General features: G+C 42.6%; 1 protein-coding gene across 1 annotated transcript in view; it reads left to right on the plus strand.

The window, feature by feature from the left end:
• The window catches only part of ARRDC4 (arrestin domain containing 4), a 126,711-nt gene extending 100,229 nt beyond the window's left edge, over positions 1–26,482 (plus strand). The window contains exon 8 of the mRNA XM_069766279.1: positions 24,450–26,482. Within this exon, the coding sequence (XP_069622380.1) occupies positions 24,450–24,482 (33 nt within the window). The 3' untranslated portion in view covers positions 24,483–26,482. The remainder of the gene's footprint in view (positions 1–24,449) is intronic.
• The last annotated feature ends 374 nt before the right edge of the window (positions 26,483–26,856 follow it).

Raw genomic sequence — 26,856 nt, forward strand, 5'->3', positions numbered from 1 at the left:
CAAGGTATGGAGCGGATCCATAGCAAACAGAGCAGAGAAAAAAAATGCAGAAATTTCTTTAAATGTATATGGTCAGCTATAATGTCATGCTGCTGCGGTGCAGTATAATGCAACCTCCACCAGAGGGAGCTTGAGAGGGAAGTGAGACTGCGTACACAGAGAAGCACCACAGAGCAGCAGCACAGGTGCCACCAAGTGGCGAGAGAGTGGTCAGACAAGCTGAGTCGAAATACAAACAGAGGCAGAAGTACCAAAAGGGATATGCAGTAAACGTGGTCAGAAACAAGCCAGGAGGTTCAGCAGCGGTCAGAAGCAGATAAGACAAAGGCATAAGCGAGTCCGAATACGAGCCAGAGAATCAACAGACAAACAGGGAAATGCTGGGAAATTGCAGACAGAGGGAGTCAACAAACATGGGACAAGTCAGGGGTCACAGCAGGATAAATCAAAAGCTACCAGAGTCAGGTTCACACGCCAAAGGCAGAACTATAGCTAACACCACCTGCAGGATGCCTGGGAGCTAAATGGCAAACCTGAACCCAGAATGAGGCAGAGCAAAGTTAACCCTTGACATGATCCACCCGGAAAAAGAGCAGACAGGACTAAACCCTGGAATGGATCATGACAACAAAGTCCTCTCCTGTCCTTGAACAGTTACCCATATGGTGGGCAGTGCGAGCCTTTTTATAGGGTCTCTATCATGACCCAGGCTCTTCATGTACTGCTTCACCTTTGGGTGTGGGTGCGGGCAAATTTCATAAAGTCCTTTGCCCTCTTTCTGCTGTGCGACATGGAGTACAACACAGCCTTGGGCTCCTGGTGGCCGGTTCCTGCGCTTTGGCTCAGAGGGTGCCCAGTCACATTTCCCCTCTAAGCTCCTTTCCTTCTCCTTTGCTCCTTTCCTCCAATGCTCACTAACACACAACCCTTCATGTTATCTTCCGTTCCTGGAGCTGCAGCTCACACGTGGCTGCACGGCGCCACTCTCTGCTCTCACTCCTCTCTCCTTCTCTGTCTGTGAACAACTACTTTACTCCTCCTCCAGACCAGAATACATATATCTGGGGAAAGCTCCCCTGAATCCAGGTTCAGAGCTCCCCCTTCTGGCCTGGATTCAGAATGTGTTGCATATAGGTGCTTTACCTGATAAAGGAAATCCTCCTTGCCTCCAAGCATGATATCACCCTCCCCGAAGGGAAGGCAACATCACTGTAACAACCGGTTACCTGGGGTTTTGCATATGCATTTAGCAGTTCCTCAACACCTTCAACATATTCTGGAGATTTTTGTTTTCCTAAGAAGTTTTCACAGATCCACTTGAAACTTTTCCAAGATCTTAATTCCTGGGCGCCCAAATTGGCTGCTTTTAGGTTCTCTCTCTATGGAGACCCTCACTCAGTTACACCTCAGTGGCTGAGATGTTTTCGTCCCTCTGAGGCAACTTGCCCTCCCAGGAATGCAGGGAAAATCCTGTCATAATGGCGTCTGCCTTCCCTTCTATCTCCCTGTGGCAGGGTTCAGAATGCTGTAGAGGTCTGTCTCCTGTCAGTCTCACATACCAGTCCTTGCAGTCATCACTATCCTTTTCTGACTAACTGAAATCTTACCACCTTATGACAGTTAGCTGCTCCTCATAACATGTGACTTTCCGAGAAGCAGTCATTGGTTGACTGCACTGTCAATACTCCTTCCCATAAAACTCACTAAAACCTTTAGGGTATGTTTCCACGTTCAGGAGTGGCTCAATATTTGCTCTGGATTTGACGCAGGTAAAATCTGCACCAAATCTGCATCTGAGGTCACTGGCAGGTCACCTGCATTTTTGATGCATTTTTTACATGCATTTTTTGATGCATTTTTTCAGCATGTGTTTTTGATGCGTTTGTTGCAGAGTGCGTCTTCTTGCAGTCACCGCTGTACTTAGGAAAGCTTCAATCAGCAAGATATCTTGAGTAAACAGTATTTACTTCATACTGGATAAACATGAGATACAATTCAGTGTCACACAGTCCGTGCACTGAAGACAACACATTCATGAAGAAAAGCAAAACCGAAAGTAAGAAAACAACCAACCACTGAGAGCTTCCCTCCCCACATTACAGCAAGTATATAACTTTACACACTATCGCCATCTGCTGTCTGGTTAGTATAAAGTCCTCCTTTCACTTATAATAAGTCCCAATCTGTTGCATATGCCAACACCCTTTCTCAACAGTAAGGACTTATTCAATCAAACCCAACTTTTTATTAGTCTCTGATGTTTATCAGCATTCAACGCCTTCGTGAAAATGACTGCTGTCATTTCTTCAGTAGGAGAGTACTCTAACTTCAAGACTCCGTGTTCCTGATGATCTCTCAAGAAATGATATTTCACATCAATATGTTTGGTTCTTGGATTGACTCTTTCCATCTGAGCAAGAACAAGACATCCTTGATTGTCCTCTTTTAGTTTTGTTGGTGCCAACTGTGGTTGTCCTAATTCTGTCAACAATTGTCTTAACCACAGTACTTCTTGACTCGCATGTGCTGCGGCAACATATTCTGCTTCTGTTGAAGATAGTGTGTTTGACAACTGGAGCAAATGTCTCATCATAGTCTTCTCCAACAGGCAGTTTAGATATTTCTTCCCAAGAAGTAGGCTCATAGATTTTTCTTGTGCTTGTCTTGTATGAGAGACGTTTCGGTGGTTTTCCTTTGTTCTCTCTCATTGAACGTCTTGGTTCTGTGTCTGTTTGTAGTTGTGATTCTTCACTTTCAGTATTTTGTTCTTCATTAACTTCTACTTCTTTCTCATCAGATATTTCTTCAGTTGTGTCATTATTGGTTTTCTCATTTTTTGTTTCAACTGAAATCATAATGTCTTCATTTAAATCTTCAATGAATGTCACACTGTTACTCACTGTAACTGTCTGTTTTGGGATCTAGGATTCTGTATCCTTTGCAATTTTCACTATATCCAACAAATATTCCTTCCATGGATCTGTTTTGAAGTTTGGAACGTTTTTCTGTTGGAATGAATATGAAAACTTTACATCCAAAAACTTTTAAATGATTGACACTTGGTTTCATACCTTGCCACAGTTCATATGGAGTTTTCGTCAGTTTTCTGGAAAAAAGTCTGTTCTGTAGATAAGTAGCTGTCATTGCTGCCTCACCCCAATATTTCTCTGGTAGTTTGGAATCTGTCAGCATACATCTTATCATCTCTGTTAGAATTCTGTTTTTCCTTTCTGCTACTCCATTTTGTTCAGGTGTGTATGGAACCGTTTTCTGGTGTTCCATTCCATTTTGTCTTAAGTAGTCTTCTATTCTGTGACCTGTAAATTCACCTCCATTATCACTTCTGATGACAATTGGCTTCCTTTGAAATTTGTTACTTGATCTTGTTACATAGTCTACAAGTTTATCAAAAACTTCACTTTTGTTATCAATTAAGTATGTGACTGTGTATCTTGAGTAATCGTCTATAAAAGTCAACATGTATCTATTGCCTCCTGATGTAGTCACTTTCATGGGTCCACATACGTCAGTATGCACCAAATCAAGTGGTCTTTCGCTTTTCATCTCACTTTCTTTTGGAATAGATATCCTTGTGGCTTTGGATTTTATACAACAATCACATCTTATGGTAATTGAGCAATCTGATATCTTTAAATCTTTTGTCAATTCTTTTCTCTGTAGTTCCCTTATACCGTCAGGGTGTCTATGTCCTAGACGTCTATGCCACATGTGAATACAGTTTTTGTGATCATGTGTACATACCTTCATCTGTTCCTTTGGTGTGTCAAAATGATATACAGTGGAGCAAAAAAGTATTTAGTCAGTCAGCAATAGTGCAAGTTCCACCACTTAAAAAGATGAGAGGCGTCTGTAATTTACATCATAGGTAGACCTCAACTATGGGAGACAAACTGTGAAAAAAAAATCCAGAAAATCACATTGTCTGTTTTTTTATCATTTTATTTGCATATTATGGTGGAAAATAAGTATTTGGTCAGAAACAAAATTTCATCTCAATACTTTGTAATATATCCTTTGTTGGCAATGACAGAGGTCAAACGTTTTCTGTAAGTCTTCACAAGGTTGCCACACACTGTTGTTGGTATGTTGGCCCATTCCTCCATGCAGATCTCCTCTAGAGCAGTGATGTTTTTGGCTTTTCGCTTGGCAACACGGACTTTCAACTCCCTCCAAAGGTTTTCTATAGGGTTGAGATCTGGAGACTGGCTAGGCCACTCCAGGACCTTGAAATGCTTCTTACGAAGCCACTCCTTCTTTGCCCTGGCAGTGTGCTTTGGATCATTGTCATGTTGAAAGACCCAGCCACGTTTCATCTTCAATGCCCTTGCTGATGGAAGGAGGTTTGCACTCAAAATGTCACGATACATGGCCCCATTCATTCTTTCATGTACCCGGATCAGTCGTCCTGGCCCCTGTGCAGAGAAACAGCCCCAAAGCATGATGTTTCCACCACTATGCTTTACAGTAGGTATGGTGTTTGATGGATGCAACTCAGTATTCTTTTTCCTCCCAACACAACAAGTTGTGTTTCTACCAAACAGTTCCAGTTTGGTTTCATCAGACCATAGGACATTCTCCCAAAACTCCTCTGGATCATCCAAATGCTCTATAGCAAACTTCAGACGGGCCCGGACATGTACTGGCTTAAGCAGTGGGACACGTCTGGCACTGCATGATCTGAGTTCATGGTGGCGTAGTGTGTTACTTATGGTAGGCCTTGTTACATTGGTCCCAGCTCTCTGCAGTTCATTCACTAGGTCCCCCCGCGTGGTTCTGGGATTTTTGCTCACCGTTCTTGTGATCATTCTGACCCCACGGGGTGGGATTTTGCGTGGAGCCCCAGATCGAGGGAGATTATCAGTGGTCTTGCATGTCTTCCATTTTCTAATTATTGCTCCCACTGTTGATTTCTTCACTCCAAGCTGGTTGGCTATTGCAGATTCAGTCTTCCCAGCCTGGTGCAGGGCTACAATTTTGTTTCTGGTGTCCTTTGACAGCTCTTTGGTCTTCACCATAGTGGAGTTTGGAGTTAGACTGTTTGAGGGTGTGCACAGGTGTCTTTTTATACTGATAACAAGTTTAAACAGGTGCCATTACTACAGGTAATGAGTGGAGGAAAGAGGAGACTCTTAAAGAAGAAGTTACAGGTCTGTGAGAGCCAGAAATCTTGATTGTTTGTTTCTGACCAAATACTTATTTTCCATCATAATATGCAAATAAAATGATAAAAAAACAGACAATGTGATTTTCTGGATTTTTTTTTCTCAGTTTGTCTCCCATAGTTGAGGTCTACCTATGATGTAAATTACAGACGCCTCTCATCTTTTTAAGTGGTGGAACTTGCACTATTGCTGACTGACTAAATACTTTTTTGCCCCACTGTAATTGTTCATCTGCCTTGACTTTGGTTATCACCTTGTTTCCTGCAATAATTGCACACTCATTGTCTTTGAATTTCACTGTAAGTCCTCTTGCTGTTAAACGTTTCACAGATAATAATCCGCCTTCCAAATTTGGAACATACAACACATCTTGTACAAGTATCTTTGAATCTTGTCCGAACTTGTTTGAACAATTTAGCATACCTTGTCCGATACCTTCTGCGGTTATTTTGCTTCCATCTGCGAGATAAATGGCTTCTTTCTTATCTAAATCAAGATCAGTAAAGAAATTCTTGTCACTTGTCATATGACTCGTTGCTCCTGAATCAATAAACCAACCAAGTGATGATTTCTTGTCTGTTACTTTAAATGTGCCATTCCAATTATTCTCACATGAATCGGAAATTGTGTTTTTTACTTTCTGTATATGCTTATGTTGTAATTTTTGTTGTTCTGCTTTCCATATGGTACAGTCTTTCTTTAAATGACCTTTTTTCTTACATCTGAAGCATTCTCTTGTCTCTTTATTATAGGGTTTTTGGAATTCTGTAGCTTTAAGAGCATTTTCACTGTCCTTTTCAGTAGAAGAATCATTTCTTTGTTCTTTTCTTCTCTGATATTCATCTATTAGTCTTGTTTTCACAAAATCTAATGTAATGTCAGTTTCTGGTCTCGTCTCAAGGGCATTTATCAAGGCTGTATATGAATCTGGTAAACTGCACAACAATATAGCTGCTACATGACTTTCTTTAACATCTTCACCAATAGATCTTAGCTGTGATATCACTTCCATCATTGAGAATATGTGCTTCTGCATATCGTCATTTTCACTCAATCTCATACTGTACAGCTTTCTTAATAAAAACAACTTGTGATTCAAGCTAGGTCTTTCATACAGTTTTCTTAATGCTTCCCACATTCCCTTAGCTGTTTCTTCATTTCTTATATGTATTAATTGAGCATCATCCACTAATAAGCTAATGGTGGCTCTCGCTTGTATATCCTTCTTATCCCATGTCTGATTATCTTGATCTGGTCTTGCTGTAACAATTACTTCCCATAGATCATCCTTAGATAACAACATCTCTACTTTGAATTTCCATAACTGATAATTTTCACTATTCAGTTTAGCTACTGTAAATTTCAGTTCTGTGTTACTCATCATCTTTATATAGTCTTACTTGTTTAGAGAGTTGTACTGACGATATTCTCCTGTATGTCCTGTGAATTCTCTGCAATTATATCCAGCTCCTGGGATGCTGAATTCCTCTGTCACTCTGTATCTGGATTTAGTTCCTTCTGTTTACAGAGCTTATCTGTGTGCTCCGTTATCTGGGCTATAAACCAGGATCCTTCTGCCTGAGCTTGTAGTGCAGACCTGTAGTGTCTGGGGTGCCTGGGTTGCCTGGAGTTATCTGGGGTTATCTGGGGTTATCTGGGGTGATCTGGGCCCATAACCTGTTGCAGAGTGCATCTTCTTGCAGTCACCGCTGTACTTAGGAAAGCTTCAATCAGCAAGATATCTTGAGTAAACAGTATTTACTTCATACTGGATAAACATGAGATACAATTCAGTGTCACACAGTCCGTGCACTGAAGACAACACATTCATGAAGAAAAGCAAAACCGAAAGTAAGAAAACAACCAACCACTGAGAGCTTCCCTCCCCACATTACAGCAAGTATATAACTTTACACACTATCGCCATCTGCTGTCTGGTTAGTATAAAGTCCTCCTTTCACATATAATAAGTCCCAATCTGTTGCATATGCCAACAGCGTTTTTTTTTCATTGCATGCATTTTTTTGTCAATTGAAATAAATTAAAAGTTGGCTTCTGGGAAGGAAAAAAAAGTAATTTCTTGTTTGCAGATATATTGGGATATGTTCCTACGGTCAGTAAACGCTGCGGGTTGGATGCTGCGTTAACCAGCCAGAGTTAGGCAGACTACTGAGACTGGTATTTCAGGCTGGTAAGGATTCAATATCAATGAACCTTACCAGCCTGATAATACCAGGCTGAAGCAGTCTGCTTACCTTCAATGATAAGCAAAAATAGTGGAGTCTCCTCCAAAAAAAATGGTGTGGGGTTCCCCTATTTTTGTTAACCAGCCAAGGAAAAAGCAGACAGCTGCGGCCTGGTTCTCAGGCTGGCAAGGCCCATGGATTTTGGCCCTCACTATCCTAAAAATAGCAGCCTGCAGCCACTTTAAAGATGCACCAATTGTAGCATTTCACCCGGCTCTTCCCACTTGCCCTGTAGCGGTGGAAAGTGGGGTAATATTTGTTGGGTTGATGTCAACTGTGTATTATCAGGTGACATCAAGCACCTGGCTTTGTAATGGAGAAGCATCTATAAGACATCTATCCATTACTAATCCTATAGTTATATGGTCAATAAACACACACCAAGAATAAAGTCCTTAAATAATCTTAATTTACCATACTTACTGCAGCGCCTAATCCCCGAATCCCTCGATCTTCTTCAAAAAAATAAAATAATAAGCCAACACAAATACTCCTTGTCCGATGTAGTCCAATTACCGAGTGTCCCACGACAAGTCCAGCTCTGCTACATCTGGAAGCCTTTTGCTGAATGGTAGCATTATGCCACCATCCAGCCTGACATCCAGACACAGATCTTGTAGATGTCCACCGGAGATAACTCGGTCTCCATTGGTCACGTGCACTGCAGTTCTCACGGTCAGCTGACCGTGAGAACTTTGCTAGTGACCGGAGATAACCCCGGCGGTCACGTGCATGGCAGTTCTCAGGGTCAGCTAATCTCATAGCGAGAACTGCAGTGGACGCGAACTTCCAGCTGCGGCACAAGGTAAGACATTATGTAAATTACTTCACATGCGTAGTAAGCTGCGTTTCTGCACTTACTATGCATGTGACTATCCAGATAATGCAGTTTTACCGCATCTAATGATAGTCTATGGGCAATTTATGCTACGGTGACTGAGCATCTCCGCATCGTAAATAGACATGCTGCGGTCAGGAAAGACATGCCTCATGTCTGTTTACGCAGGTCTGCCACCTGTGTCTTTGAACACATATTGGAGATGGGATTTTATAAAATCACATTCACTGTGCTGTAACATCTGGCCGCTGCAGATTGAACGCTGCGGCTGTAAGCAGCATCCAATTCGCAACAAATGCTGAACGTGGAAATATACCCTAACTGATGTTGTCCCTGTAAGAAAATTCACAAGTAAGACAAGAAAAGAAATGGGAATAACATAGGAAAACCCACATACAATGAAAATGCAGAAATAATGTAATAACAAAAATACTTCTCAGAAACTTTATGCTATAGAGCAAAACTAAGCATATTTTTGGAATCAGCACATCAAACTCCATGAAACAGACTTATTACCTTTGCTGATGATTTTTTTGTGTTGACCAGTGTTACAGTCACATGCATGATGGCTAGCACATGAGAAAAAAAAGAAAGATTCACTTGAGTAGTCATTTTCCAAAGGAAACTGTCAGCAAAAGAAAAATATTTACCTGCAACCATAGTGACATACCGCATGTAAATACAGTTTTAAAGGGAGTCTGTCAACATAGAATGACTTTTCAAACCAAGTACTGTACAAGCACTCGGTGTACTCTTGGTGTAGCCAAACATTTAAGTACACCTTACCACCTACTTGTTTTCCCTCTATCTCCACCCTCCTCCCCTCTTCTTTGACAGCTCTGGTTTTATAGAGCCAGAGAACGGTGGGGATGGATGGAAAACAAGCAGGTGGGAAGGTGCACTTAAAAGGGTTGTGCCACAAAAAAAGTACATTTTAATCAATAGATCTTGGAATAATAAGAAGTTCCACAATAGGATGTGTTTAAAAAAGTGTTCCTGTCCCCAGGGTCAGCGTTGGGGGCAGGCCAACTAGGCATCTGGCTAGAGCCCTCACTACCCCTGGAGCCCACAGCCAGTTTCATGCCGCTAACAGCGTCACACCATGTGGCCACTATGGGGCCTGAGCGGCAGATGACGCTTCCTCTCCCATCATTCCTCACTGCAGCAGGTACGCAATGATGTCACTTCATTGCTTGCCAAGCTGTTCCAACAGTGGAGCTGATGAGACACTGCAGAAGCCAGAGCAGTGGGGGAACAGGAGAAATAAGTATTGTATTGATTTAATTTTATAATACTGGAGGACTGTGTGGCTGCATTATGCAGTGTGTGTGTGTGTGTGTGTGTGTGTGTGTGTGTGGTCTGCATTATATTCTGAGGGGGACTCCATTCTACTCTAGGGGGCTCCATTCTACTCTATGAAGAAGCTGCATTCTACTCTATAAAGAGGCTGCATTAAACTTTGTGGGGCAGCATTAAACTTCATGGAGCTGCATTATACTATGGAGCTGCATTATACTTGGGGGCTGCATTATACTTGGGGTGGCTGCATTATACTTAACTGGCTGCATTTTAGCTGTGGGGCGATAGCATTATACTCTATTGAGGATTATGGTGTGCATATACTATATGTACTATATGGGGCTGATTTATACTGTATCAAGGACTATGGGGCTGCATTATACTATATGAATGACTATGCGGTGCATTATACAATATGGAGGACGATGGGATGCATTATACTATAGGGAGGATATGGGTAACATATACTACAGTTGAAACTAGAAGTTTACATATACTATATAAAACGACACATATGCATGTTTTTCTCAATATCTGACATGAAATCAGAATAAACCTTTCCCATTTCAGGTCAATTAGGATTACCATAATTATTAATATTTGCCAAATGTCAGAATAATGAGAGAGAGAATGTTTTAATGTATTTTTATTACTTACTGCAAAGTGAAAAGTTTACATACATTTCATTAGTATTGCATACCATTGCCCTTAAACTGAATGACTTGGGTCAAACATTTGGGATATCCTTCCACAACCTTCTCAAAAATAGTTGGCCAGAATTTTGTCCTCCTGATAAAACTGGTGTAACTGATACAGGTTTGTAGGTCGCCTTGCTTACGCCTGCCTTTTCAGCTTGGCCCATAAATTTTCAATAGGATTGAGATCAAGGCTTTGTGATGGCCACTACAAAACTTTGACTTATTAATCCTTAACCCCTTAGTGACAGAGCCAATTTGGTACTTAATGACCGAGACAATTTTTACAATTCTGACCACTGTCACTTTATGAGGTTATAACTCTGGAACGCTTTAACGGATCCTGCTGATTCTGAGAATGTTTTTTCGTGACATAGAGTACAGACCAAAAGTTTGGACACACCTTTTCATTTAAAGATTTTTCTGTATTTTCATGACTATGAAAATTGTACATTCACACTGAAGGCATCAAAACTATGAATTAACCCCTTTCTGACCTCGGACGGGATAGTACGTCCGAGGTGAGATCCCTTGCTTTGATGCAGGGCTCCGCGGTGAGCCCGCATCAAAGCCGGGACATGTCAGCTGTTTTGAACAGCTGACATGTGCCCGTAATAGGCGCGGGCAGAATCGCGATCTGCCCGCACCTATTAATTAGTTAAATGCCGCTGTCAAACGCAGACAGCGGCATTTAACTACCGCTTCCGGCTGGGTGGCCAGAAATGACATCATCGCCGACCCCCGTCACATGATCGGGGGTCGGTGATGCGTCAGGATGGTAACCACAGAGGTCCTAGAGACCTCTATGGTTACTGATCACCGGTGGCTGTGAGCGCCACCCTGTGGTCGGCGCTCACAGCACACCTCCATATGTAGCAGAGGCGATCGAGTTGTGCCTGCTTCTAGCCTCCCATGGAGGCTATTGAAGCATGGCAAAAGTTAAAAAAAAAAGTAAAAAAAAATGTGAAAAAAATATAAAAGTTTAAATCACCCCCCTTTCGCCACAATCAAAATAAATCAATAAAAAAAATCAAATCTACACATATTTGGTATCGCCGCGCTCAGAATCGCCCGATCTATCAATTAAAAAAAAGCATTAACCTGATCGCTAAACGGCGTAGCGATAAAAAAATTCGAAACGCCAGAATTGCGTTTTTTAGGTCGCCGCAACATTGCATTAAAATGCAATAACGTGCAATCAAAAGAACGTATCTGCACCAAAATGCTATCATTAAAAACAAACGTCATCTCGGCACGCAAAAAATAAGCCCTCCACCGACCCCAGATCACGAAAAATGGAGACGCTACGAGTATCGGAAAATGGCGCATTTTTTTTTTTTTAGCAAAGTTTGGAATTTTTTTCACCACTTAGATAAAAAATAACCTAGTCATGTTAGGTGTCTATGAACTCGTACTGACCTGGAGAATCATAATGGCAGGTCAGTTTTAGCATTTAGTGAACCTAGCAAAAAAGCCAAACAAAAAACAAGTGTGGGATTGCACTTTTTTTGCAATTTCACCGCACTTGGAATTTTTTTCCCGTTTTCTAGTACACGACATGCTAAAACCAATGATGTCGTTCAAAAGTACAACTCGTCCCGCAAAAAATAAGCCCTCACATGGCCAAATTGACAGAAAAATAAAAGATTCAAGAGGTAGTCACTGGGAATGGTTTTCACTTCACAAGTGTGCCCTGTCAGGTTTAATAAGTGGAATTTCTTGCCTTATAAATGGGGTTGGGGCCATCAGTTGTGTTGTGCAGAAGTCTGGTGGATACACAGCTGATAGTCCTACTGAATAGACTGTTCTATTCTAGCAGCAGACACATCTCTACAACAACTGTTAAGAGGAGACTTTGTGCAGCAGGCCTTCATGGTAAAAGAGCTGCTAGGAAACCACTGCTAAGGACAGGCAACAAGCAGAAGAGGCTTGTTTGGGCCAAAGAACACAAGGAATGGACATTAGACCAGTGGAAATCTGTGCTTTGGTCTGATGAGTCCAAATTTGAGATCTTTGGTTCCAACCACCGTGTCTTTGTGCCACGCAGAAAAGGTGAACGGATGGACTCTACATGACTGGTTCCCACCGTGAAGCATGGAGGAGGAGGTGTGATGGTGTGGGGGTGCATTGCTGGTGACACTGTTGGGGATTTATTCAAAATTCAAGGCATACTGAACCAGCATGGCTACCACAGCATCTTGCAGCGGCATGCTATTCCATCAGGTTTGCGTTTAGTTGGACCATCATTTATTTTTAAACAGGACAATGACTCCAAACACACCTCCAGGCTGTGTAAGGGCTATTTGACCAAGTAGGAGAGTGATGGGGTGCTACGCCAGATGACCTGGCCTCCACAGTCACCAGACCTGAATCCAATTGAGATGGTTTGGGGTGAGCTGGACTGCAGAGTGAAGGCAAAAGGGCCAACAAGTGCTAAGCATCTCTTTGAACTCTTCAAGATTGTTGGAAGACCATTCCCGGTGACTACCTCTTGAAGCTCATCAAGAGAATGCCAAGAGTGTGTAAAGCAGTCATCAAAGCAAAATGTGGCTACTTTGAAGAACCTAGAATATAAGACATAATTTCAGTTGTTTCACACTTTTGTGTTAAGTATCTAATTCCACATTTGTTATTTCATAGTTTTGATGCATTCAGTGTGAATGTACAAATTTCATAGTCATGAAAATACAGAAAAATCTTTAAATGAGAAGGTGTGTCCAAACTTTTGGTCTGTACTGTACTGTACTGTACTTCATGATAGTGGTAACATTTCTTCAATATTACTTGCAATTATTTCTGGAAAAAATGGAAATATGGCAAAAACATTTTTAATTTTGCTATTTTCAAACTTTTAATTTTTATGCCCTTTAATTAGAGAGAGATGTCACACAGCATTTTCCACATGTCTACTTTACATCAGCACAATGTTGGAAACCAATTTTTTTAGTTAGGAAGTTATAAGGGTTAAAAGTTGACCAGCGATTTCTCATTTTTACAACAAAATTTACAAAACCATTTTTTGGGACCATCTCACATTTAAAGTCACTTTGAGGGGTGTACATGACAGAAAATACCCAAACTTGACACCATTCTAAAATCTACACCCCTCAAGGTGCTCAAAACCACATTCACGGATTTTATTAACCCTTTATGTGCTTCACGGGAACTGAAAGAATGTGGAAGGAAAAAATGAACCTTTAACTTTTTTTTTTGCAAACATTTTACCTCAGAACCAATTTTTTTTATTTTCACAAGTGTAAAAAGAGAAAATGAACCACAAAATTTGTTGTGCAATTTCTCCTGAATACAACGATACCCCATATGTGGAGGTAAACCACTGCTTGGGCGTACGGCAGAGATTGGAAGAGGAGTGCTGTTTGACTTTTTCAATGTAGAATTGGCTAGAATTGAGATCGGATGCCATGTCGCGTTTGGAGAGCCCCTGATGTGCCTGAACAGTAGAAACCTCCCATAAGTGACACCATTTTGGAAACTAGACCCTTTACGGAAAATTTCTAGATGTGGTGTGAGCACTTTAAACCCCCAGATGATTCACAGAAGTTTATAATGTAGAGCTGTGAAAATAAAAAATCACATTTTTTCTACAAAAATGATCTTTTTGCCCCTAAATTTTTATTTTCACAAGGGTAACAGGAGAAATTAGACCATGAAAGTTGTTTGTGCAGATAGTCATGAGTATGCCGATACCCCATATCTAGGGGTAAACCACTGTTTGGGCACACCGCAGTGCTTGGAAGAGAAGGAGCGCCGTTTTACTTGTTCAATGCAGAATTGGCTGGAATTGAGATCGGGTACCATGTCACATTTAGAGAGCCCCTGATGTGCCTAAACAGTGGAACCGCTCCACAAGTGACACCATTTTGGAAAATAGACCCGTTATGGAACTTATCTTGATGTATGGTGAGCACTTTGAACCCCCAAGTGCTTCACAGAAGTTTATAACGTAGAGCCGTGAAAATAAAAAATCGCATTTGTTTACACAAAAATGAACTTTTCGCCCACAAATTCTTATTTTCACAAGGGTAACAGGAGAAATTAGACCACAAAAGTTGTTGTGCAATTTCTCCTGAGTACGTCGATACCCCATATGTGGGGGTAAACCACTGTTTGGGTGCACTGCAGAGCTTGGAAGAGAAGGAGTGCCCTTTTACTTTTTCAATGCAGAATTGGCTGGAATTGAGATCGGACGCCATGTCGCATTTGGAGAGCCCCTGATGTGCCTAAACAGTGGAAACCCCCCACAAGTGACCCCATTAAGGAACTTATCTAGATGTGTGGTGAGCACTTTGAACCCCCAAATGCTTCACAGAAACTTATAACGTAGAGCCGTGAAAATAAAAAATAATTTTTTTTCCTCAAAAATGATTTTTTAGCTTGCAATTTTTTATTTTCTCAAGGGTAACATGAGAAATTGGACCACAAAATTTGTTGTCCAGTTTGTCCTGAGTATGCTGATACCCCATATGTGGCGGGGGACAACTGTTTGGGCATGCATCGGGGTCTCGGAAGGGAAGTAGTGACGTTTTAAAATGCAGACTTTTATGGAATGGTCTGCGGGCGTCATGTTGCATTTGCAGAGCTCCTGATGTACCTAAACAGTAGAAACCCCCCACAAGTGACCACATTTTGGAAACTAGACCCCCAAAGAGCTTATCTAGATGTGTGGTGAGCACTATGAACCCCTAACTGCTTAACAAAAGTTTATAATGTAGAGCCATGAAAATAAAAAATCATATTTTTTACACAAAAATGACCTTTTCACTCCCAAATTTTTACTTTTACAAGGGTAACAGGAGAAATTGGACTCCAAAATGTATTGGGCAATTTATCCTGAGTACGCTGATACACCCATATGTGGGGGGACCACCGTTTGGCAGCATGGCAGAGCTCGGAAGGGAAGGAGTGCCGTTTTGGAATGCAGACTTTGATAGAATGGTCTGCGGGCATCATGTTGCATTTGCAGAGCTCCTAATGTACCTAAACAGTAGAAACCCCCCACAAGTGACCCCATTTTGGAAACTAGACCCCCAAGGAACTTATCTAGATATGTGGTGAGCATTTTGAATGCCCAAGTGCTTCACAGAAGTTTGACGCAGAGCCGTGAAAATAAAAAATCATTTTTTTTCCACAAAAATGATTTTTAGCCCTCAATTTTTTTATTTACGCAAGGGTAACAGGAGAAACTGGTCCCCAAAACTTGTTGTCCAACTAGTACTTAGTACGTTGATGCCCCATATGTGGGGGTAAACCACTGTTTGGGTGCACGACAGAGCTCAGAAGGGAGGGAGCACCATTTGACTTTTTGAGCTGTCTCATTTGGAGACCCCCTGATGTACCTAAACAATTGAAACCCCCAATTCTAGCTCCAATACTAACCCCAACACACCCCTAACCCTAATCTCAACCCGATCCATAATACTAATCACAACCCTAACCATAACCCTCATCGCAACCCTAACCCCAAAATACCCCAAACCCTAATCCCAACCCTAACCATAACCCTAATCCAAACTCTAAGCCCAACACACCCCTAATCCTAATCTCAACCCAAACCTCAAACCTTACTCTAATCCCAATACACCCTTAACCCTAATCCCAAACGTAACTCTAATGCCAACCCTAACCCTAATGCCAACCCTAACCCTAATCCCAACTCTAACCCTAACTTTAGCCCCAACCCTAACCCTAGCTTTAGCCCCAACCCTAACCCTAACTTTAGCCCCAAACCTAACCCTAACTTTAGCCCTAACCCTAACCCTAGACCTAACCCTAACCCTAGCCCTAACCCTAGCCCTAGCCCTAACCCTAATTGGAAAATCGAAATACATACTTTTTTTATTTTATTTTTTTTCCTAACTAAGGGGGTGATAAAGGGGGGGTTATTTACTTTTTTTTTTTTTTCATTTTGATCACTGTGATAGGATCTCACAGTGACCAACATAAAAGAAGAGGAAGAATTTTCCCCTGCCGGCCGGCAGATCACGGCAGGCGCACTGCGCATACGCCCGCCATTTTCTTACCGAAGCAAGAAGCCGGCGGCCAGGAGAGGAAGCAGGAGGACCCAGGGACACCAGTAAGTATAACATGGTTCCCCATCCCCCTATTTCTCTGTCCTCTGATGTGCGATCACATCAGAGGACAGAGAATGACACACCGCATTTTTTTTGCAGTCGCCTGTAAAAGGTTACTTACCGGCGATCACAAAACAGGGGTCGGTAAAAACCAACCCCGATCATGGTCTTTGGGGTCTCGGCTATCCCTGGTAGCTGAGACCCCAAAAATCTGGCAGGTGCCGGCCGACGGGCACATTTTTTGCCAGAAAAAGATGGCGGCACCCATGGGGAACCACAAGGAGCACTGGGGGAGATGGGTGAGTATCGGGGATGATCAGGGACCCCATTTCTCTGTCCTCTGATGTGCGATCACATCGGAGGACAGAGAAATTAAATAGCAAATGGCTTCTTTTTTTTGCGACCGCCAGTAAACGGTTAATTACCGGTGATCGCAACTTGGGGGTCGGTAAAAACCGACCCGAATTATGTTCTCTGGGGTCTCAGCTACCCCCAGCAACCGAGACCCCAGAGAAAATCCGACGCTGCAGGGTGCTATACACTTTTTCCACAGTGCCGTTAATTAATGGCCATGTGGTTTAAGTACCCTTAAATGCCACCGTTAAAAGGCGTATCGGCGATCGTTAAGGGTTTAAGCCACTTTGTTACCATTTTTGCAGTATGCTTCAGGTCATTGTCCATTTGGAAGACCCATTTGTGCCACTGCCAAAGCTTTATCTTCCTGGCTGATGTCTTGAGATGTTGCTTCAATATTGCCAAATAATCTTCTGTTCCCATGATGCCATCTATTTTGTGAAGTGCACCAGTCCCTCCTGCAGCAACACAACCCCACAACATGATGCTGCCACCCCCGTGTTTTACAGTTGGGATGGTGTTCTTAGGCTTCCAAACTTCTCCCTTTTTCCACCAAATGTGACGATGGTCATTATGGCCAAAAAGTTCAGTTTTAGATTCATCAGACCACAGGACATGTCTCCAAAAATTAAGGTCTTTGTTCTTGTATGCATTTGCAAACATTAATCTGGCTTTTTTATGTTTCTTTTGAAGTAATGGCTTCTTTCTGGCAGATTGACGTTTCAGCCCATGTTGATACAGTACCAGTTTCATCTTCACAAGGTCTTTTGCTTTTGTCCTTGGCTTGATATGCAGATGTCGGACCAAAGCTTGTTCATCTCTGGGAAACAGAACCCATCTCCTTCCTGAGCGGTGTGATGGCTGGACATTCCCATCCGGTTTGTACTTGAGTATAATTGTTTGAACGAGGCTCCTTCCACAATTCTCCTCATGATATCATGGCTGCTTCTTTGTGTAGCATCATGGGGAAGTCTCAAGAAATCAGTGTTTCAGGTGTGCATTAAAATACATCCTCAGATGTGTCTTTACTTAACTCAGATGTTGCCAAAAAAAATGGATGCTTCCAAACACATGACATCATCATGTGGGCAGTTCAGAATTGTTTAAAGGCATAGTACTCTTAGTGTATGTAAATTTTTCACTTTACAGTAAGTAATAAAAATGTCTTAAAACATTTTCTCTTTCTCTCTCTCTCTCTCATTATTCTGGCAATTTGGCAAATAATAATTTTGGTAATCCTAATTGACCTTAAACAGGAAAGGTTTATTCATATTTCATGTCACATATTGGGAAAATCATGCATATGTGTCTTTTTATATAGTGTATGTAAACTTCTAGTTTCAACTGTATATGTAGGACTATGGAGCACATTATACTATATGGAGGACTATGGGGTGTGCATTACACTATATGGAGCACTATGAGGTGTATTATAGTAAACCAGCAAAATGCTGCCTATTCATCGAGTGATTTGATTGTTTATGTTGGAACAAAAATCATTGTTCTCAGCAGCACATTGCCAGTTGAAAACTGCACATAATACTGTAAGGGACAGATTGATCTACTAGAGATTGAACTCAGCGCATGTACATACAACCAAAATGTGCAGGAGAAAAACAGAGAGCGACGGCTGTGTTACACAGCTATGCTTGATGTCGCTCTCCGTTTCTCTCCTGCACACTCCTTTCTGCTTTTCACTTTTTCTGGATGCATGATTTGAAATTCTAATGTGAGTACCACCGATAGATATGATGCATGCATATTAGTCTGCAAGACAGAGTTTTGAAGACTGTTACTACCACCATATGCTGGGACTGGTGCCTTTTCAGCTTCTCTAGATATTCCTTTAAATGATTTGCCACACTAAGGGTGCCACTGAGCATCTGTGCTTTGAGCAGTCATTCTGTGCTGACAGAATCCCTTTTAACATGTGCAGCAGTCTAATTGGAGTTATATTCTTCCTGCAGTTGCTCATTTCCAGGCAGCTGATCAGCTAACAGTCAGCATTCATTGCACAATGATTGTGCTGTAAAAACTTCGCCTACTCTTTGACTGAGATCCTGCTCTGTTACATGGCGCTTAACAGGATGTCAGTCAAGGAGTGGTAAAACGCATTCACTTTGTAATGAGCACAGATTAAGGACAGTCTCAGAGTGAGCAGCTGCCAGGAGACTATAACTTTCTCCCTGCAGCCGCACTTCCAATTAGATTGCTAAACATGTTTAAAACAGTGGAGGTTACCACTCTAACTGCGGGTATATAGCATTTTATTCTATTTATCTTTTTGCTGACAGGTTCCATTTTTAATTATTGGAGTGTTTTTATAAATACACTGCATTACCATTTATACACTTATACTATATTATTATACAGTTTCCAACATACTTTCTGTATCGGTTCTTAGGGCTTTAAGTGTTTTGCTTGCAAACATTAAATATGAACAATTATTGTTTTCTTCTTGAGGATGAAAATCTATTCTTGTCATATGATTTCAAATCTTGTTACACACCATGAACCTGAGTGAAAGCAAGATTTTATTACTTACTAGTACAGAATGAGATCCAGGAGGAATTGATACACACACGTCTAATATACTTTCTGTAAGCTTTCAATAGACACAGACCAACCAAGATGCCCTTTTAGAGGGGCATGAGTATATATACTTATGGATAGACTAAAAATTCCTGATTGCTATTGCTCAATGAAAAAAGGATCACAAGTAGTGTTGAGCGACACCTTCCGATATTGAGAAATATCGGATCGGATTTGATCGGACCGATACCCAAAAAATATTGGATATCGCCGATTCCGATACCGGAAACCAATGCAAGTCAATGGGACACAAATATCGGAAAGAAAATAAACCCTTTCTTTCCTTGTAGGTTAATTCTACATGAAGGAAAACAACTAAGAATAATGTAGAATGTATTGGGGGAGGTGGAGGAGACATTAAAGGCTTAGAGCCTTTACACACTACAGCGTGAGCTGCACTCACACACACACAGACAGCCGTGAACAGTGCAGAGAAATGTGCACTAGCGCTGCAAGGCTGCAGAAAGGCTCCTCTATCTACTCCTATATAGTGTTTGCAATCAATCTAGCTGGATACGGATGGAACCACACTAATAGGAGAAATCAGGAAAAATGAGCCGCACTAATGCAAAAAAGGACAATGTATGAGGCAGTGACGCACACTCACCGAACTACAACTGGAGGTGGCTGCAGAACACACTACAGAGCGAGCTGCACTCACACACAAAGACCTCGCAGACAGCCATGAACAGCACTGCAAGGCAAAAGAAAGCTTCTCACACAGGGGTTGCTAAAGTAGCCCGGGTAAAGCACAATAAAGCAAATCGCTAGCTCAAACTGTCCCTCAGAGTCAGAACAGCAGCATCCTGTCCCTAAGTAAATTCACAGCAGAGTGAACCCAAAATGGCGGCGGTGGTGGCTTTTATAGTGCATCATGACATCATTTCAGCAGCCAATCACAGCCATGCCATTAGTTAACATGCCTAACAGGATCTGCCCACACTTCTTAGCATCCTTATTGGCTGAATAAAATCAAACTGGCTCATTGCATTATGGCAACTTCCAATTCCGGTATTCGATATTCTAAAAGTATCAGAACTTAGTATCGGAACTCCGATACAGCGAATATCGGTCGATACCCGATATTTCAGTATCGGAATGCTCAACACTAATCACAAATCATCTGTGGTCTCACAATGAGGAGGAGATTAAATGTAGAGATAATCGAGCATTTGCCCTGCAACTCTGTTGAAACCGACTGTTATGATAGTGCAGCAACTCACTCGAGAAAATGGATAACACACTAAAAACTGCAACTGACCCTGCCGGATCCTGAACAGGCTTGAGATCCTGACTCTGCAGTCCCTAGTGGCTCCTGCATAAGCTAACCACAGACTAGACTATGACAACTCCGAACTAATGTTCCTTGAAAAGCCGTTGAGCACCTCACATTCCTCCCAAAGAACTGGAGAGCAGAGCAGAGTACAAATTGCCTACAGAATGGAAAGTGTGCTGAAATAGAAAGATATCCCAGTAAAACAAATCCCAGAAAGTAAAACAAACCACAAAAAAAATCAAAAATAAAGGATTAAGTACTGTTAGAATATATGCTGCCTACTTCCTAAAAAGAAAAAGAAGATAGGTGCAGGGTAAAGAACATAAACAGCAGTGAGATAACTAGTTGGTCTTTCAATGTCTGGCTTAAACTACACTGCTCCAAAAAATAAAGGGAACACTAAAATCCCACATCCTAGATATCTCTGAATGAAATATTCCAGTTGTAAATCTTTATTCATTACATAGTGGAATGTGCTGAGAACAATAAAACCTAAAAATTGTCAAAGTAAATCACAACTAATATCCCACGGAGGTATGGAGTTGGAATGATGCTCAAAATCAAAGTGGAATATAAAGTTACAGACTGATCCAACTTCAGTGGAAATGCCTCAAGACAAGGAAATGATGCTCAGTATTGTGTGTGGCCTCCAAGTGCCTGTATGATCTCCATACAACGCTTGGGCATGCTCCTGATGAGGCGGCAGATGGTCTCCTGAGGGATCTCCACCCAGACCTGGACTAAAGCATTCGTCAACTCCTGGACAGCCTGTGGTGCAATGTGACGTTGGTGGATGGTGCGAGACATGATGTCCCAGATGTGTTCAATTGGATTCAGGTCTGGGGAATGGGAGGACCAGTCCATAGCTTCAATGCCTTCATCTTGCAGGAACTGCTGACACACTCCAGCCACATGAGGTCTGGCTTTGTCCTGCTTTAGGACGAACCCGTGGCCAACCGCACCAGGATATGGCCTCACAAGAGGCCGGAGGATCTCCTCTCGGTACCTAATGGCAGTCAGGCTACCTCTGGCAAGCACATGGAGGGCTGTGCGGCCCTCCAAAGAAATGCCACCCCACACCATTACTGACCCACTGCCAAACCGTCCATACTGAAGGATGTTGCAGGCAGCAGATCGCTCTCCATGGCGTCTCCAGTATCTGTCATGTCTGTCCCATGGGCTCAGTGTGAACGTGCTTTCATCTATGAAGAGCACAGGGAACCAGTGGCGAATTTGCCAATCCCGATGTTCTGTGGCAAATGCCAAGCATCCTGCACGGTGTTGGGCTGTGAGCACCACGAGCACAACCCCATCTGTGGACGTCGGGCACTCAGACCATCCTAATGGAGTCAGTTTCTAACCGTTTGTGCAGACACATGCACATTTGTGGCTTGCTGGAGGTCATTTTGCAGGGCTCTGGCAGTGCTCCTCCTGTTCCTTCTTGCACAAAGGCTGAGGTAGTGGTCCTACTGCTGGGTTGTTGCCCTCCTATGGCCCCCTCCACATCTTCTGGTCTACTGGCTTGTCTCCTGGTAGCACCCCCGCCTCTGGACACTACGCTGACAGACACAGCAATCCTTCTTGCCACAGCTCACATTGATGTCCCATCCTGGATGAGCTGTACTACCTGTTAGAGATGGGATTTCCAACCTACTCAGGTGTTCTGTCTTTAGGTACCTACGCAATGAAGCAATAATCAGAGAGACACACGCTCGTTGTCTGTCAGAATAGTCTCTGCTCCTTTATTTTTAGGGTTGGGCTTATAAAGGCCCAAGATCAAAAGGAAATGTAGAGTTACATAATAAATTGGCATAAATGAATGTCTTATACAATAAGTTGAAAAAACATCCTGGGATATAAGATGGATGAGGTGAAAGGATACGGGGAGTTGTTGTGCATATCTGCGGTTTTATTGGATTTTGGCTGAACATTTTGGATTTTGAGTAAATTCTGGCCGCTACTATGTGGAATGTTTCGGGAAACTGTTCACAAGGAGAGACAGATGATAACATCTTATGCAAGACATTGTGCAAGACTTTGTTTTTCGGCTAATTTTTGATATATAACAAAATGAAGATTAACCATTTCTTTAACATACCTGAGCCACTTGTTTGGGTTGTAAAGTCTCTCTCATGCTACCATGAGTGTGAAAGTGCAGCGCCCCAGAGACCTGGTCATTGCAGTAACGTCGCTCTGCCACTAAGGGGAGTGATGGTACGTCTGATGGCAACGCGTGGAGAGGGGCGTCTCTAGGGTCCCGGAAGAGCTCCGAGCCTTCCCGTCAAACGCGTGCGTCCTAGCCATAACAAACCTGGGAGACGGAGAATAGAAAGAATGAGAAAGAACTAGAAAGAACGAGAACAGAAGTTGTGAGGACTATCCCGAATGTTCAGCAGGGAAGCACTACAACACACAGGCGCTAGTGGTAGGCAACGATTTCCACCTGCAAAGGGAACTCTGGATGTGCCTTTGGACCGGCCGGTCTCAGACAGCCCTGTTGACATTGCTCTGGATTGAGGATCCTGAAGTCACCAGTAAAGAGGTAAAGAGACTGTAACCCTGTGTCCTCGTTATTGTCTGCACCTCACATCATCACCACCTACACTACTGGGAAGCCCTGGGGACTCACTTCACCTGTGGGAAGGTAAACCATCTAGCTGCCATCACATCACCCCAGTGGACCCCAAGCAGCGTCTGTCACCATGACCAAATACCACAGGTGGCGTCACAAAACCTTGACAGACTTGTATCACCTTTTATTGGACGCCCCTTAGCAGGGTCACGGACCGGGTCCAGCCACCGTGACAACCCCAGAACTGAGCCAGAGAGGACCGGTACCGAGTAACCCATGATCCTGCATCTGGGGGCGCTCCAAAAGCACAACCATTGAAAAGTGACGAAAACATCAGCCAGAAACGATTGGTACTAAGATGTGGTCTGTGGTCTCCACCTGCAGTACCACTCCTTTTTTGAGTGTGTCTTGATAATTGCCAATAATTTCCATCTGTTGTCAATTCAATTTGCACAACAGCATGTGAAATTGATTGTCAAACAGTGTTGCTTCCTAAGTGGACAGCTTGATTTCACAGAAGTTTGATTTACTCGGAGTTATATTCTGTTGTTTAAGTGTTCCCTTTATTTTTTTGAGCAGTGTATATAGTATGCCTGGACATCCAAATGAGATGATCACCTGCAGGAAATACCAACAGGGGGAAAGTATATAAAACCGTATCCGAAAGGTGATTTGGCAGACAAATGAGTAAATGAAAACACCGATTACCCTAAACACCTGGAGAAAAGGTATGGCTACGTTCACACTAGCGTTATGCTAGTGTGCGTCGGGTTAGCGTCGGGCGACGCAGCGGCGACGCACGCGTCATGCGCCCCTATATTTAACATGGGGGACGCATGCGTTTTTGTTTGTTGCATTGTGCGACGCATGCGTCTTTTTTGCCGCAAGCATCGGACCAAGAAAATGCAACAAGTTGCATTTTTCTTGCGTCCGATTTTCGGCAAAAAACGACGCATGGGTCACAAAACACAGTGTTTTTGCGTGCGTTTTGCCGCGTTTTTGCGTGCGTTGTGCGTTGCGTCGCCGACGCAGCGGTGCACAACGCTAGTGTGAACGTAGCCTTTATTTGCTGTAAGAAGCTGACCACAAAGCACAGGCTCAAGGCTTCGAACCCCAGGCATATTACATAGCCCTTGGATGATACCCTTAGTGATACGGAACCCAGTGAACATTTATTACCTATGCTGTGATTACATGATAAATGTGTGTTGTGTGGAAGATGCCTTTAAGTGTGAATAGTTTCTGTATAGCTTAATCTTATATTTTTTTGCATTATTTTTCTTTTACATTTTGTCTACACAGGTGGATCCTTATCCCGAAAATCACACTGGATAAAAAAGCATTGCCTCATTCATCCTAAAGGGACAACGCCATCATTCTAAATCTTTTTATGAATATTTTCATAGTTCTTTGTTCAACAAGTATTGATAATGTTAAAGATGTAGCAGGAGTTAAACAAAGCTGTGAGGCGCACTACGAATTAAACATGCTATAGAGCCCCTGCACAATGTACAGGGTGGGCCATTTATATGGATGCACCTGGATGGGTCATGTATATGGATACACCTAAATAAAATGGGAATGGTTGGTGATGTCAAGTTCCTGTTTGTTGCACATTAGTATATGGGAGAGGGAAAACTTTTCAAAATAGGTGGTAACAATGGCAGCCATTTTGAAGTCGGTCATTTTGGATGCAACTTTATAAATGGCCCACCCAGGTGTATCTATATAAATGGCCCACCCTGTACAATTTATTGGAGCTGAAATATTAGGCAAAATGACTGAAAAAACAGTTAAATGAAACCTGTCAGCAGGATTGTGCACAGTAACCTACAGACAGTGTCAGGTCGGCGCTGTTATAATGATTAAAATAATAACTGGGTGATGAAATCCATCTTGTGGTTGTTGTTTAATCTTGATTTTCAGTTTTAAGTTAATGATATGCTTGTTCTCTGAGGTGGCCTGTGGGGGGGTCTTCATGTGGTGCCCTGATTAGATATTCATGTATATGGCGTCTGACAGGTCACTGATCTCTCAGTGACCTGCCCCCTAGTTAATATATTGAATATTATATATACATACTGAAAAAGCAAAAAACCTTCTGCAGGCATGTGCCAACTTGGTGGAGGATTTTTTTTTTCTCTAGCAAGATGGCGCCACCGGCACTTGCACAGTAGCAGCTATCGGATCATGGATTTTTTTTTTTGATATATCAGGATAACCTCAACCATAATAATTATATGCACATTACACATGTGATTACGCTGGCGCCTGCCTGCAGAAGGTTTTTTTTTAAACAAGTATATGTAATATTCATTATGTAAACTAGGGGGTAGGTCACTGAGGGATCAGTGACCTATCAGCAGTCTTCATTATGATTAGCTAAGCAGAGCACCACATGAAGACCTCCACAGTGCGCACACAGGTATCATTTTAATTAGTATAATGTCACCAATCTGACAGTGTCTGTAGGTTACTGTGCACAATCCTCCTGACAGGTTTCCTTTAATGAAAATCATATCTGTATTTATAAAGTAAATGCAGATCGGTTGCAAAAGTACAGCAGAATGGATGGCCACTTCAGAAATCCTACCCATTACATATTAGGCAGCACAAGATGCAATGCTTATCAGGGAAAATATAGTGTGAGGCATCTGACCTGCCGAGCAGCAAAAAAAAATTTGTCAACAATATTTTTTTTTGTAGATACCATGGAGACTAATTTTCAAAACAGATCTATCATCTGATTTCATAATACAAGATGCGCACTCAGCTTCAGGAAAAAGGCCGCCACGATCTCCATCTGCGCACGCGCGGCATCCCACGGCCATTTTCCTGAAGCCCCGGGAAGCCGAGCACTACCATCTGCGCACGCGCGGCCTCCGGAAGATGGCCGCCGCCAGCGATAATCCGTTGAATAGCACAGATCGCGCTCTTTTTCTTCAGCTGCGCAGTGGATTCGGCTGTTGGGCATGCGCAAACCACTACGCCACCAACGGAAAGATGAGCAAGATCTGGAGGAGAAACAGCGATGTCACCACGCCCATATGACCAGACCAGCGTGCGTGACAGCCCAAAATGGCGACTTTACAAAGGTATTTCGGCAGCATTGGTGGGGAATAAAGGCACAAAAAATACACTAATGTAAAGCACAGCTCTGCCCCTATTTAACGCTATTTTTATCTCATCTTGAAAAAACGGGGTGACAGGTTCCCTTTAAACCTTCTTTCCTCCAGACGTAGAGGATGCCCCCTTGTCCCTTTCTCAGGTCTATGATTAAAGGGAACCTGTCATCTGAATTTGGCGGGACCGGTTTTCAATCATATGGGCGGAGTTTTCGGGTGTTCGATTCACCCTTTCCTTACCCGCTGGCTCCATGCTGGCCGCAATATTGGATTGAAGTCCATTCTATGTCCTCCGTAGTACACGCCTGCATAAGGCAATCTTGCCTTGCGCAGGCGTGTACTACGGAGAACAGAGAATGAACTTCAATCCAATATTGCGGCGAGCATGCAGCCAGCGGGTAAGGAAAGGGTGAATCGAACAGGCGAAAAGTCCGCCTATATGACCGAAAACCGGTCCCGCCAAATTCAGGTGACAGGTTCCCTTTAAAAACATCATCAGAAAGGTCCTTGTACTGTCCCCTCATATATTTATACATTAACATAAGATCACCCCTTAGCCTTCGTTTTTCCAAACTAAATAGCCC

Source organism: Ranitomeya imitator, chromosome 4 (genome assembly GCF_032444005.1).
Source record: "Ranitomeya imitator isolate aRanImi1 chromosome 4, aRanImi1.pri, whole genome shotgun sequence".
NCBI lineage: Eukaryota > Metazoa > Chordata > Amphibia > Anura > Dendrobatidae > Ranitomeya > Ranitomeya imitator.